The sequence below is a fragment of the Nerophis ophidion genome, linkage group LG07 (genome assembly GCF_033978795.1).
Source record: "Nerophis ophidion isolate RoL-2023_Sa linkage group LG07, RoL_Noph_v1.0, whole genome shotgun sequence".
In the NCBI taxonomy this organism is placed as follows: domain Eukaryota; kingdom Metazoa; phylum Chordata; class Actinopteri; order Syngnathiformes; family Syngnathidae; genus Nerophis; species Nerophis ophidion.
The window spans coordinates 8,563,788-8,578,127 of record NC_084617.1 but is presented as its reverse complement, the minus strand read 5'-3'; the positions used below and the strand labels follow the sequence as shown (position 1 = coordinate 8,578,127).

At 36.4% G+C, this 14,340-nt stretch overlaps 2 protein-coding genes across 6 annotated transcripts in view; one reads left to right on the top strand and one right to left on the bottom strand.

Moving 5' to 3' along the window:
• Window positions 1-4,958: 4,958 nt before the first annotated feature.
• Window positions 4,959-9,166, top strand: rmi2 (RecQ mediated genome instability 2). Its single transcript, XM_061904985.1, has 2 exons — window positions 4,959-5,370; window positions 8,768-9,166. The coding sequence occupies exons 1-2, from the start codon at window positions 5,082-5,084 to the stop codon at window positions 8,923-8,925; spliced, it is 447 nt and encodes a 148-aa protein (XP_061760969.1). The 5' UTR covers window positions 4,959-5,081; the 3' UTR covers window positions 8,926-9,166.
• Window positions 9,167-13,407: 4,241 nt separating this feature from the next.
• Window positions 13,408-14,340, bottom strand: part of zc3h7a (zinc finger CCCH-type containing 7A) — a 42,831-nt gene continuing 41,898 nt past the window's right edge. For all 5 annotated transcript variants that reach the window (XM_061905302.1, XM_061905305.1, XM_061905301.1 and 2 more), the window contains one exon: window positions 13,408-14,075. In XM_061905302.1, the coding sequence (XP_061761286.1) occupies window positions 13,886-14,075 (190 nt within the window). In that variant the 3' untranslated portion in view covers window positions 13,408-13,885. The remainder of the gene's footprint in view (window positions 14,076-14,340) is intronic.

Sequence of the window (14,340 nt, the reverse complement as noted above, 5' to 3'; positions counted from 1 at the left end):
TTTTTAATTTAGTCGAAGTTTCACTATTTTGACGAAAATATTAAAATGCCTGTGTTTTGTTTACATTTTTTTTATTTAGTCGATGGTTCCACTATTTTGACGAAAATATTAAAATGCCTGTGTTTTGTTTACATTTTTTAAATTTAGTGGAAGATTTCAGTTTGACGAAAATATTAAAATGCATGTTTTGTGTTAAAATGCTTTTATTAGTCCAAGGTTTCAGTTTGACGAAAATAGTAAAACGCCTGTTTTGTGTTTCCATTTTTTTAATTTAGTCAAAGGTTCCAGTTTGACGAGAATATTAAAATGCCTGGGTTTTGTTTACATTTTTTTAATTTAGTCGAAGGTTTCACTATTTTGACGAAAATAGTAAAATGCCTGTGTTTTGTTTACATTTTTTTAATTTAGTCGAAGGTTTCACTATTTTGACGAAAATAATAAAATGCCTGTGTTTTGTTTACATTTTTTTTAGAAAATAGTAAAAAAAAAATTTTTGAAAATAGTAAAATGCCTGTGTTTTGTTTACATTTTTTTTAGAAAATAGTAAAAAAAAAATTTAGAAAATAGAAAATGCCTGTGTTTTTGTTTACATTTTTTTAGTTTAGTCGAAGGGTTCAGTTTGACGAAAATAGTAAAGTGCCTGTGTTTTATGTTAAAAACTAATTTTAATTAATCGAAGGTTTGAGTTTGACGAAAATATTAAAATGCCTGTTTTGTGTTTACATTTTTTTAATTTAGTCGAAGGTTCCACTATTTTGACAAAAGTATTAAAATGCCTGAGTTTTGTTTCCATTTTTTAAATTTAGTCGAAGATTTCAGTTTGACGAAAATAGTAAAATGCCTGTATTTTGTGTTTAAAAAAAATGTTTATTTAGTCAAAGGATCCAGTTTGACAAAAATAGTAAAACACCTGTGTTTTGGGTTTAATTATTTTTTATTTAGTCGAAGGTTACAGTTTGAAGAAAATAGTAAAATGCCTGTGTTTTGTGTTAACATTTTTTTTATTTAATCGAACGTTCCAGTTTGACGAGAATAGTAAAATGCCTGTGTTTTGTTTATATTTTTTTTATTTAGTCGAAGATTTCACTATTTTGATGAAAATATTAAAATGCCTGTTTTCGTTTACATTTTTTTAGTTTAGTCGAAGGGTTCAGTTTGACGAAAATAGTAAAAGGCCTGTGTTTTATGTGAAAAACAATTTTTATTTAATCGAAGGTTTCAGTTTGATGAAAATATAAAAATGCCTCTTTTGTGTTTCCATTTTTTTTAATTTAGTCAAAGGTTTAATTTAGTCAAAGGTTCCACTATTTTGACGAAAATATTAAAATGCCTGTGTTTTTGTTTACATTTTTTTTAATTTAGTCGAAGGTTCCACTATTTTGACAAAAATATTAAAATGCCTGTGCTTTGTTTAAAAATATTTTATTTAGCCAAAGATTTCAGTTTGACGCAAATAGTAAAATACCGGTTTTCTGTTTAATTATTTTTTGTTTAGTGGAAGGTTTCAGTTTGACGAATATAGTATAAAAAGACCTATGTTTAGTTTTTTTTTTTTTAATTAGTCAAAGGTTCTAGTTTGATGAAAAAATAATAAAATGCCTGTTTTGTGTTAAAGTATGTTAATTTAGTCGAAGGTTCCACTTTGACGAAAATATTCAAATGCCTATGTTTTGTTTACATTTTTACGATTTAGTCGAAGGTTTCAGTTTGACGAACATAGTAAAAAATGCCTGTTTTGTGTTTAATTTTTTTTTTTTTTTTAGTCGTAGGTTCCAGTTTGACGAAAATAGTAAAATGCCTGGGTTTTGTTTACATTTTTTTTATTTAGTCGAAGGTTTCAGTTTGACGAACATAGTAAAAAATGCCTGTTTTGTGTTTAATTTTTTTTTTTTATTTAGTCGAAGGTTCCAGTTTGACGAAAATATTCAAATGCCTGTGTTTTGTTTACATTTTTTAAATTTAGTCGAAGGTTTCAGTTTGACGAAAATAGTAAAAAATGCCTGTTTTGTGTTTAATTTTTTTTTTTAATTTAGTCGAAGGTTCCAGTTTGACAAAAATATTCAAATGCCTGTGTTTGTTTACATTTTTTAAATTTAGTCGAAGGTTTCAGTTTGACGAAAATAGTAAAAATGCCTGTTTTGTGTTTAAATTTTTTTTTATTTAGTCGAAGGTTCCACTTTGACGAAAATATTCAAATGCCTGGGTTTTGTTTACATTTTTACGATTTAGTCGAAGGTTTCAGTTTGACGAACATAGTAAAAAATGCCTGTTTTGTGTTTAATTTTTTTTTTTTATTTAGTCGTAGGTTCCAGTTTGACGAAAATAGTAAAATGCCTGGGTTTTGTTTACATTTTTTTTATTTAGTCGAAGGTTTCAGTTTGACGAACATAGTAAAAAATGCCTGTTTTGTGTTTAATTTTTTTTTTTAATTTAGTCGAAGGTTCCAGTTTGACAAAAATATTCAAATGCCTGTGTTTGTTTACATTTTTTAAATTTAGTCGAAGGTTTCAGTTTGACGAAAATAGTAAAAATGCCTGTTTTGTGTTTAAATTTTTTTTTATTTAGTCGGAGGTTCCACTTTGACGAAAATATTCAAATGCCTGGGTTTTGTTTACATTTTTACGATTTAGTCGAAGGTTTCAGTTTGACGAACATAGTAAAAAATGCCTGTTTTGTGTTTAATTTTTTTTTTTTATTTAGTCGTAGGTTCCAGTTTGACGAAAATAGTAAAATGCCTGGGTTTTGTTTACATTTTTTTTATTTAGTCGAAGGTTTCAGTTTGACGAACATAGTAAAAAATGCCTGTTTTGTGTTTAATTTTTTTTTTTAATTTAGTCGAAGGTTCCAGTTTGACAAAAATATTCAAATGCCTGTGTTTGTTTACATTTTTTTAAATTTAGTCGAAGGTTTCAGTTTGACGAAAATAGTAAAAATGCCTGTTTTGTGTTTAAATTTTTTTTTATTTAGTCGGAGGTTCCAGTTTGACGAAAATAGTAAAATGCCTGTTTTGTTAAAAAAATATATATATTTAGTCGAAGGTTTCGGTTTGACGAAATTATTAAAATGCCTGTGTTTTGTTTACATTTTTTAAATTTAGTTTGAAGATTTCAGTTTGACGAAACTAGTAAAATGCCTGTGTTTTGTTGTGAAAAAATTTTTTTTTTATTTATTCAAAGGTAGTTTGACAAAAATAGTAAAACACCTGTGTTTTGGGTTTAATATTTTTTATTTAATCGAAGGTTCCAGTTTGAAGTAAATAGTAAAATGCCTGTGTTTTGTGTTTCATTTTTTTTTTAATTTAGTCGAAGATTTCAGTTTAACGCAAATAGTAAAATACCTGTTTTCTGTTTAATTATTTTTTGTTTAGTCGAAGGTTCCAGTTTGACGAACATAGTATAAAATGCCTGTGTTTTGTTTTTTATTTAGTCAAAGGTTCAAGTTTGACGAAAAAAAAATATTAAAATGCCTGTTTTGTTTTATAAAATGTTAATTTAGTCAAAGGTTCCAGTTTGACGAAAATATTCAAATGCCTGCGTTTTGTTTACATTTTTTAAATTTAGTCATAGGTTTCAGTTTGACGAACATAGTAAAAAATGCCTGTTTTGTGTTAAAAAAAAACATTTTTTATTTAGTCGAAGGTTCCAGTTTGACGAAAATAGTAAAATGCCTGTTTTGTTAAAAAAAAAAAAATTTAGTCGAAGGTTTCGGTTTGACGAAAATAGTAAAATGCTTGTATTTTTGTTTACATTTTTGTTAAATTTAGTCGAAGGCTCCACTATTTTGACAAAAGTATTAAAATGCCTGTGTTTTGTTTAAATTTTTTTAATTTAGTCGAAGATTTCAGTTTGACGAAAATAGTAAAATGCCTGTGTTTTGTGTTTCTTTTTTTTTTTATTTAGTCGGAGATTTCAGTTTGACGCAAATAGTAAAATACCTGTTTTCTGTTGAATTATTTTTTTATTTAGTCGAACGTTCCAGTTTGAAGAAAATAGTAAAATGCCTGTGTTTTGTGTTTCATTTTTTTAAATTTAGTCGGAGATTCCAGTTTGATGAAAATAGTAAAACGATTGTTTTGTGTTAAAAAAATGTTGATTTAGTCCAAGGTTCCAGTTTGATGAAAATATTCAAATACCTGTTTTTTGTTTACATTTTTTTAATTTGGTCGAATGTTCCAGTTTGACGAACATAGTATAAAATGCCTGTTTTGTGTTTACATTTTTTTAATTTGGTCGAAGGTTTCGGTTAGACGCAAATAGTAAAATGCCTGTGTATTGTGTTTAATAATTTTTTGTTTGGTCAAAGGTTCCAGTTTGACAAAAATATAAAAATGCCTGGGTTTTGTTTACATTTTTTTTTTATTTAGTCGAAGGTTTTAGTTTGACGAAAAACCAATATTAAAATGCCTGTTTTGTGTTAAAAAAAATGCTTAATTTAGTCGAAGGTTTCAGTTTGACGAAAATAGTAAAATGCCTGTGTATTGTGTTAAAAAATGTTTAATTTAGTCGAAGGTTCCAGTTTGACGAAAATATTAAAATGCCTGTTTTGTGTTAAAAAAAAATGCTTAATTTAGTCGAAGGTTCCAGTTTGACGAAAATATTAAAATGCCTGTTTTGTGTTAAAATAAAAAAAAAAGCTTAATTTAGTCGAAGGCTCCAGTTTGACGAAAATATTAAAATGCCTGTGTCTTGTGTTAAAAAATGTTTAATTTAGTCGAAAGTTCCAATTTGACGATATCAAAATGCCTGTGTATTGTGTTAAAGTTTAATTTAGTCGAAGGTTCCAGTTTGACGAAAATAGTAAAATGCCTGTGTTTTGTGTTTAAAAAATGTTTAATTTAGTCGAAGGTTCTAATTTGACATAAAATGTAATAGTTTTGAACAAACTTGCCATCAAGTCGGGAAAGGAAGTTGCTGACGTCCGGCGCATGCGCAAACATATCGGACAGTTCGCTAACACAAGCCATTTCCGGTGGGGTTTTAATTTGAAAGACCCTTCCCGGTAATGACGTTTCCGGAAGCCTGCCCTTCAGCGGGAAAGCGGAATGTTGACGTCCTGTGAATGAAAGTGACAAGTGAGTTAAAATGGACAAAGCAGACGCGGACAAAAAGCGTCCCCCGCCGGTAAAGGTCTTATCCGGCCAGTTAAGAACAGCGACTGAGACGCGGGGGACTTCCGGCGAGCAGAGCGGTGCCGGGTGGCTGCTGAAGCTGAGCAGGAGTCGCCTCCTGCCGGCGTCCCTGGTGTGGATGCAGGGCACCGTGATGGAAGTCCAACTGGAGCTCAACAGTGTGCTGCTCATGGACGACACGGGCACGTTCACCGTCCAGGGCGTTAACAACATCCCTAAAGGCAAACCGTGCTTGTCGTCAGGTAAAAACTCTTATTTAAAATCTCAATCACAGTCACACACACACTAAGTGTGGTGAAATTACACTCTGCATGTGACCCAACCCCCTGCGAGGTGAGGAGAGCAGTGAGCAGCAGAGGTGGCCACGCTCAGGAAATGTAATTTAAAGGCCTACTGAAATGAGATGTTCTTATTTAAACGGGGATAGCAGGTCCATTCTATGTGTCATACTTGATCATTTCGCGATATTGCCATATTTTTGCTGAAAGGATTTAGTTGAGAACATCGACGATAAAGTTTGCAACTTTTGGTCGCTGATAAAAAAGCCTTGCCTTTACCGGAAGTGTGTGCGCGTGACGTCACCGATGTGAGGGCTCCTCACATTGTTTATTACGTGAGTAAGAGCTATTCGGACCGAAAAAGCGACAATTTCCCCATTAATTTGAGCGAGGATGAAAGATTCATGGATGAGGATATTGATAGTGTAGGACTAGAAAAAATAAAATAAAAAGCGACGGCTCCGGGCGGCGGAAGTGTGAGCGTTTCAGATGTAATTAGACACATTTACTAGGATAATTCGGGAAGTTCCCTTATCTGCTTATTGTTTTAATAGTGTTTTAGTGAGATTGTAAAGACATACCTCAAAGTCGGATGGCTGCAGTGAACACGCCAGTGTCTCAGAGAGAACCCAATCTCACAGCTGCCTTACAGCTACTAAAGGAGGATGCACAATCCACCGATGTCTCCGGTAAGATATATATCACAATTTTCCCATCCAAAAACATGCTGGTTGACGTAGAGAAACATGTTCGCTTGACCGCTCTGTGTTAAAGCTTCACAACAAACAAAGAAACACCGGCTGTGTCACGGTGAAAGACACACCGCTTTCCACCAACAGCATTCTTCTTTGACGTCTCCATTATTAATTGAACAAATTGCAAAAGATTCAGCAACACAGATGTCCAAATTACTGTGTAAATATGCGACGAAAAGAGACGACTTTCAGCCGTAAGATGTGCTGAGCTAGTACGTCCCCTCCAACCAATAACGTCACAAACACGGGTCATCATACGTGTCGTCATTCCGTGACGTTTTCAACAAGAAACTCCGCGGGAAATTTAAAATTGTAATTTAGTAAACTAAACCGGCCGTATTGACATGTGTTGCAATGTTAATATTTCATCATTGATATATAAACTATCAGACTGCATGGTCGGTAGTAGTGGCTTTCAGTAGGCCTTTAAAGGCCTACTGAAATTAGGTTTTCTTATTTAAACGGGGACAGCAGGTCCATTCTATGTGTCATACTTGATAATTTCGCGATATTGCCGTATTTTTGCTGAAAGGATTTAGTAGAGAACATCGACGATAGAGTTTGCAACTTTTGGTCGCTGATAAAAAAAGCCTTGCCTGTACCGAAAGTAGCAGACGATGTGCGCGTGACGTCACGGGTTGTGGAGCTCCTCACATCTGAACATTGTTTACAATCATGGCCACCAGCAGCGAGAGCGATTCGGACCGAGAAAGCGACGATTTCCCCATTAATTTGAGCGAGGATGAAAGATTCGTGGATGAGGAAAGTGAGAGTGAAGGACTAGAGCCGTGTAATTTAATTTGGCCCTTGAGGCAATATCAATTTAGCATTAGAGCTGGCCCCCCGGTGTTATACAGCTGTAACACCGCATTCACCGCTAATACTCATACTTGCCAACCCTCCTAATTTTCCCAGTAGACTCCCGAAGTTCAGTGCACCTCCCGAAAATCTCCCGAGGCAACCATTCTCCCGAATTTCTACCGATTTCTACCTGGACAACTATATTGGGGGCGTGCATTTAAGGCACTGCATTTAGCGTTCTCTACAACCTGTCATCACGTCCGCTTTTCCTTCATACTAACAGCGTGTCACATAATATTTGTGGCTTTTACACACACGCACAAGTGAATGCAAGGCATACTTGGTCAACAGCCATACAGGTCACACTGAGGGTGGCCGTATAAACTACTTTAACACTGTTACAAATATGCGCCACACTGTGAACCCACACCAAACAAGAATGACAAACACATTTCGGGTGAACATCCGCACCGTAACACAACAGAACAAATGCCCAGAACCCCTTGCAGCACTAACTCTTCTGGGAAACTTCTAGCAAATTGACCAATAATTAACGTTTTATTCATGCATTTTCTCTTGCTACTTTAAGGCTTGAATGTTTGGTTCATTCATTATTATTTTATTTTCAAATTTATTATTAGCCTGTGGAAAAAATTCGATATTTACCTCAGAAGATTGCAAATAGAAAAAAAGGCATAACATTTATATTTAAATTTTATTTGATATGCCATTGATATTTTTTTAAATTATTAGTATTATTTGAAACTGGATTTTGCATGTCACTAAAGTTATATAAGCCTTGCTTCTTCAATATTTAATGCAAAACTTGTTTGGGTCCCTATTATTAAAAGATTAATTTGTTCAACCTTGGCCTGCGGCTTTGTTCCGTTTAAAATTTTGGCCCACTCTGTATTTGAGTTTGACACCCCTGCACTAGAGAAAAAAAAAAAGGTGAGGGCAGTGGGAGCAATTCAGATATTAGACACATTTACTAGGATCATTCTGGAAAATCCCTTATCTGCTTGTGTTACTAGTTTTTTAGTGAGATTATATGGTACCTGAAAGTCAAAAGGGTGTCTGCGGTGGGAGGAGGCAAGAGGGTCCGCAGCTGCAGGAGGACGCAAGCTCCGCTCTTAACTACGGTAAGAGCCGACTTATTACCACTATTTTCTCACTGAAACCTGCCCGTTGACATGTGGTCGGGATCCATGTTCGCTTGACCGCTCTGTTCCACAGTAAGCTTCACTTTCGGGAATGTAAACAAGGAAACAATGGCTGTGTTTGTGTTGCTAAAGGCAGCTGCAATACACCGCTTTCCACCTACATCTTTCTTCTTTGACGTCTCCTTTATTAATTGAACAAATTGCAAAAGATTCAGCAACACAGATGTCCAGAATACTGTGTAATTATGCAATTAAAGCAGACTACTTATAGCTTGGATCGGGCTGGAAAATAATGTCCGCTACAACCGGTGACGTCAAACGCACGCGTCATCATCAGGACACTTTGCGGGAAATTTAAAATGGCAATTTAGTAAACTAAAAAGGCCGTATTGGCATGTGTTGCAATGTTAATATTTCATCATTGATATATAAACTATCAGACTGCGTGGTCGGTAGTAGTGGCTTTCAGTAGGCCTTAAAGTCTCAATGATAGTCACACACACACCAGGTGTGGTGAAATTACCTTCTGCATTTGACCCAACCCCCCTGGGAGGTGAGGGGAGCAGTGAGCAGCAGCAGCAGCCACGCTCAGGAAATGTAATTTAATGGTTACAAGTGATTTATTCCTTATTTAACGTATAGGTAAATACGTGATGGTGATGGGCGCCGTCCAGGCTGTCTCCCCAGAGCCGGTCATCCGCGCCGTGAAGATGGCGGATCTCTCCGAGCAGGCGGACCTTCACAGGAAGATGTGGACCCTGGAAGTGGAGGAGCTGCAGCAGGTGTTAGTGCCAGGATGATCATTGGGAGCAGGGGAGTCAAACGTGCGGGCCTTAACAGGTTTTTAGCCGACCCGCGAGGTGAATTTGCTTAGTATAAAAATGAGCGGAAATTTTTCGAATGAAATTAACTGGATTCCGCAATAGCAAATCTTTGTATCCGGGCATGACCTAAGAGAAGGCGGAGCTATACAAAATGTGGATTGTCAAATATGTTGTTGGTAATGTAACCTGTGATATTTATACCAAAATAAATGCCTTAGACAATTTGTACATTCCGTGTTGTACTTCTGGCTGGGGACACATTTTCTGGGCGCACATAAATATGCTGCGATAATACACTATATTGCCAAAAGTACAAACCCCGTTTAATGAGATGAAAAATTGTGTTAGATGTAAATATAAACAAAATACAATGATTTGCAAATCATTTTCAACCCATATTCAGTTGAATATGCTACAAAAACAACATATTTGATGTTCAAACTGATAAACATTTATTTTGCAAATAATTATTAACTTTAGAATTTGATGCCAGCAACACGTGACAAAGAAGTTGGGAAAGGTGGCAATACATACTGATAAAGTTGAGGAATGCTCATCAAACACTTATTTGGAACATCCCACAGGTGTGCAGGCTAATTGGGAACAGGTGGGTGCCATGATTGGGTATAAAAGCAGCTTCCATGAAATGCTAAGTCATTCACAAACAAGGATGGGGCGAGGGTCACCAATTTGTAAGCAAATTGTCGAACAGTTTTAGAACAACATTTCTCAACGAGCTATCGCGAGGAATTTAGGGATTTTACCATCTACGGTCCGTAAAATCATCAAAACGTTCAGAGAATCTGGAAAAATCACTGCATGTAAGCGATGATATTACGGACCTTTGATCCCTCAGGTGGTACTGCATCAAAAACCGACATCAGTGTGTAAAGGATATCACCACATGGGCTCAGGAACACTTCATAAAACCACTGTCAGTAACTACAGTTGGTCGCTACATCTGTAAGTACAAGTTAAAACTCTACTTTGCAAAGCGAAAGCCATTTATCAACAACACCCAGGAACGCCGCCGGCTTCGCTGGGCCTGAGGTCATCTAAGATGGACTGATGCAAAGTGGAAAAGTGTTCTGTAGCCTGACGAGTCCACATTTCAAATTATATTTGGAAACTGTGGACGTGGTGTCCTCCAGAACAAAGAGGTAAATAACCGTCCAGATTGTTATCGACGCAAAGTTCAAAAGCCAGCATCTGTGATGGTATGGGGGTGCATTAGTGCCCAAGGCATGGGTAACTTACACATCTGTGAAGGCACCATTAATGCTGAAAGGTCCATACAGGTTTTGGAGCAACATATGTTGTCATCCAAGCAACGTTATCATGGACGCCCCTGCTTATTTCAGCAAAACAATGCCAAGCCATGTGTTACAACAGCGTGGCTTCGTAGTAAAAGAGTGCGGGTACTTTCCTGGCCCGCCTGCAGTCCAGACATGTCTCCCATCAAAAATCTGTGGCGCATTATGAAGCGTAAAATACGACACAACTTAAGCTGTACATCAAGCAAGAATGGGAAAGAATTCCACTTTCAAAGCTTCAACAAACAGTTTCCTCAGTTACCAAACGTTTGAGTGTTGTTAAAAGAAAAGGTGATGTAACATAGTGGTGAACATGCCCTTTCCCAACTACTTCGGCACGTGTTGCAGCCATGAAATTTTAAGTTAATTATTTGAAAAAATAATAAAGTTTATGAGTTTGAACATCAAATATTTTGTCTTTGTAGTGCATTTAATTGAATATGGGTTGAAAAAGATTTGCAAATCATTGTATTCCGTTTATATTTACATCTAACACAATTTCCCAATTCATATGGAAACAGGGTTTGTACTTGGCCACCCATCCAAATAGTCAGAATCAGGTATTCTAATCAATAAATGTAAATACATATATAAATAACTTAGGCATGTAGACTGTTTCTACAAGCAATGATGAAAGAATGGGCCGCTCTCAGTGATTTCCAGCGTGGAATTGTCATAGGATGCCAACTGTGCAACTAATCCAGTCGTGAAATTTAAGATAGACGAGTCTGGGTTTGGCGGTTTCCAGGAGAAGGTACATTTCGGAATGCATTGTGCCGAGTGTGAAATTTGGCGGAGGAGGGTTGTTTTTCAGGAGTTGGGGCTTGGCCCCTTAGTTCCAGTGAAAGGAACTTTGAATGCTGCAGGATACCAACACATTTTTGGACAATTCCATGCTCCCAACCTTGTCGGAACAGTTTGGGCCCCTTCTTCTTCCAACATGACTGTGCACCTGTGCACAAAGCAAGGTCCATAAAGACATGGATGACGGAGTCTTGTGTGGATGAACTTGACTGGCCTGCACAGAGTCCTGACCTGAACACAATAAAACACCTTTTGGGATAAATTAAAACAGAGACTCAGCCAGGCTTTCCTGACCAACATCAGTGTGTGACCTCACCAATGCGCTTTAGGAAGAATGGTGGAAAATTCCTATAAACAAACTCCACAGCCTTGTGGACAGCCTTCCCCGAAGAGTTGAAGCTGTAATAGCTGCAAAAGGTGGACTGACATCAAATTGAACCCTATGGGTTAGGAATGGGAAGGCACTTCAAGTTCATATGTGAGTCAAGGCAGGTGGCCAAATACTTTTAGCAATATAGAGTATGTAACCCCTTGTGACTTCATGTGCGAATAATGAAATGAGTCCAAATTCACAAGTTCTATTGTAGATGTTGCTACATTCAGTATGTACATAATTAACCACATCATGTTAAAGTACCAATGATTGTCACACACACCATAGGTGTGGCGAAATTATTCTCTGAATTTGTTTGATCACCCTTGATCACTCCCTGGGAGGTGAGGGGAGCAGTGAGCAGCAGCGGTGGCGGCGCCCAAGAATCATTTTTGGTGATTTTACCCCCAATTCCAACCTTTGATGCCGAGTGCTAAACAGGGAGGTAATTAGTCTAATTTTTATAGTCTTTGGTATGAACTCCTGTTACATAATTTGACGAAAATTAGTAAATTATATTAACATCCTCTAATTTGATTTTGATATTATTATTCATTTCATATTGGGATAGATAAAAAATGACACCAATGGGAGCATTTTAAAATTCTGCCAGACTCAATTTCACCTATGATCATGAGCACATCATTTATTCCAGGGGTGTCCAAAGTGCAGCCCATTTTTTAATGGCCCCAATGTACATTGTAAAATTACTATTTAAAAAAAGTGTTATAAAAGAACCAACAGGTGAACTGTAACAAAAAAATGTTGCAATCTTGACTCTAATAACACAAAGCTGCCATGCAAGCGGTTTCTTTCTTTAAAAAATAATAATGAATCAAAATCAATGACATTATGAATTATTGACCTTTTCAAGGCTCCAATAACGTCACATTAAATATTCCACTTTTAGATATTCTTTGGGAAAAATGTTGCATATTTTGTGTTTGCTATGTAAAAAAGTAAGCGTTTTTTTATTTATTAGTATTTGTTTTAAAAAGGGCCTAAAACAAACAAAAAACATAAACAACAATAAAACTTATAACCTGAAGTTGATCTGGAGGTAATTGTGTTAAAAGTAAACAGTTAATACAATTTATCTTTTTTTTTTCCAACACTGAGTAGGACCCTTTTGGATCCCCAATAATTGTTGTGTAATAAAAATAATAATGAATTAAAGTTATTGACCTTTTTAAGGCTCCAGTTATTATATAATCTCCACTTAAAAATTTTATTGGGTGAAAATATTACATATTTTGTGTTTTTTTTTCCATATTTTGTTTTTTTTTCTTTGGCAAAAAGAGCATACAACTTAAATCTTTAATAAAGTTATATTGACAGATAGACCTAATGTTGATCAAGAGATTTAAACCTTGAATAATGATAAAAATAATAATACTGAATAATGACACATTTTTTATATATTTTTTTACCAAAACCCTTTAGGGTCCCCGGGATCAAGCCTGAGTGGAGGCCCAAATGTATATTTTTTGTACATATATTATATTGGTTTTTAACATAAAAAATATCAAAATGGCCCCCGCTTGCTTTGATTTTTCAGTGTGCGGCCCTCAGTGGAAAAAGTTTGGACACCACTGATTTATTCAGAAAGTATAAATAACGACTAATGAAGATAGAAAATACTATTAACCGCATCATGTAAGTGTAAAAAATAAACCTATAATTTGTTCATTTTCAGTATGTGCTCGTGCTATTTCTAAACAAAGGAAAAAAACAATCGGAAGTTGTCTTTATTTTTAGGTTATCACGCCATGATTTTACCAGTTCGGCCTACTTGGGAAAATATGTTTCTTTGTGTGGCCCCTGAGCTAAAATGAGTTTGACGCCCCTGCTTATTTGAGGTGAAGGATAAGCTGGGAGTCTACACCTTGGACATGGACAAAAACACCCACCCACTTTAAGTCTTCAGTTGTTCGCCCAACATGGAACAACAACAAATACCTCCAGATGTAGTCGAAAAACAATTACTTTATTTGGTGTGGTGCTGGTTATACTGATAACATGATAGAACTGTTAGGTAATGAATGTTGACCGATTAAAACAAAATGTCAGAATGATTTTTTTTCTCTCTGCGTGATTAAGAAATTAAAAAGGCCAAAATATGGAAACAATACGAAAGGTGGGCTGAGTGGAATGCGTCTGGTCAGGGCGCTAGCTCCACCCCCCTCTTTAGATGTCCTACTGGGCGGTGCATAGCAAAGCTTGTGTAGCTCGGCGACGCTCCGAGGCGACACCGGACGCCGCTCAGGTACCGGGCCGACTCGGAGCCACTTTAAAAATCATGCTGTGACCAGGCTACTTCCTGGATGTTTCTCCGAGATCTCCCCCCCCCTCCCCCTCCTCATCCTACCCAACCCCGCCCGTCAGAGGGGGGTCAAGTTTGAATACTGGTTGTCTTCATGTGTGGGCTCTAGTGTGTGTCATGCCATTACTTGATGTCTTTAAGGAGAAAACTGTATTTTCCAAAGTCATTGTCGTTTGGCGCTATAAGGTGGTCTTTTTTAGCTTTGGCTAATTTCATCAATAGCACTTCCCGACGCTCCATCCACTCTCTGAGCTCCTGCTCGCCGTGGGCCAGCTTGCACGAGTCGTCCTCAAAGCATGTCCCTACAGAAAACCTGCCCAGACACCACAGCAAACGGTTAATAGTCAGTAAGGTGACATCACTGCGCTGATTTATGCCTTCTGAGCATACACCATAAGTAGTTTTAACCACCAAAAATACAACATGCAGCATCTGGCGGTATACTCAGCTTCAGAAAAGTACCTCGCACCTAATAGGTGATTGGTATGAATGCAAATAAAAAAATATTAAAATATGGTTTCCGATTTTTCTACAAATAAGGTATGGAGGGAGAGTGCGATCGCAATGCATATCATTTT

What these genes read in the sequence shown, in the direction of transcription:
- rmi2 (XM_061904985.1), top strand. Translation starts at nt 5,082, where the DNA reads ATGGACAAAGCAGACGCGGACAAAAAGCGTCCCCCGCCGGTAAAGGTC. An exon ending in CAAACCGTGCTTGTCGTCAG is followed by an intron (nt 5,371 to 8,767) that starts GTAAAAACTCTT and finishes TTTAACGTATAG; the next exon opens with GTAAATACGTGATGGTGATG.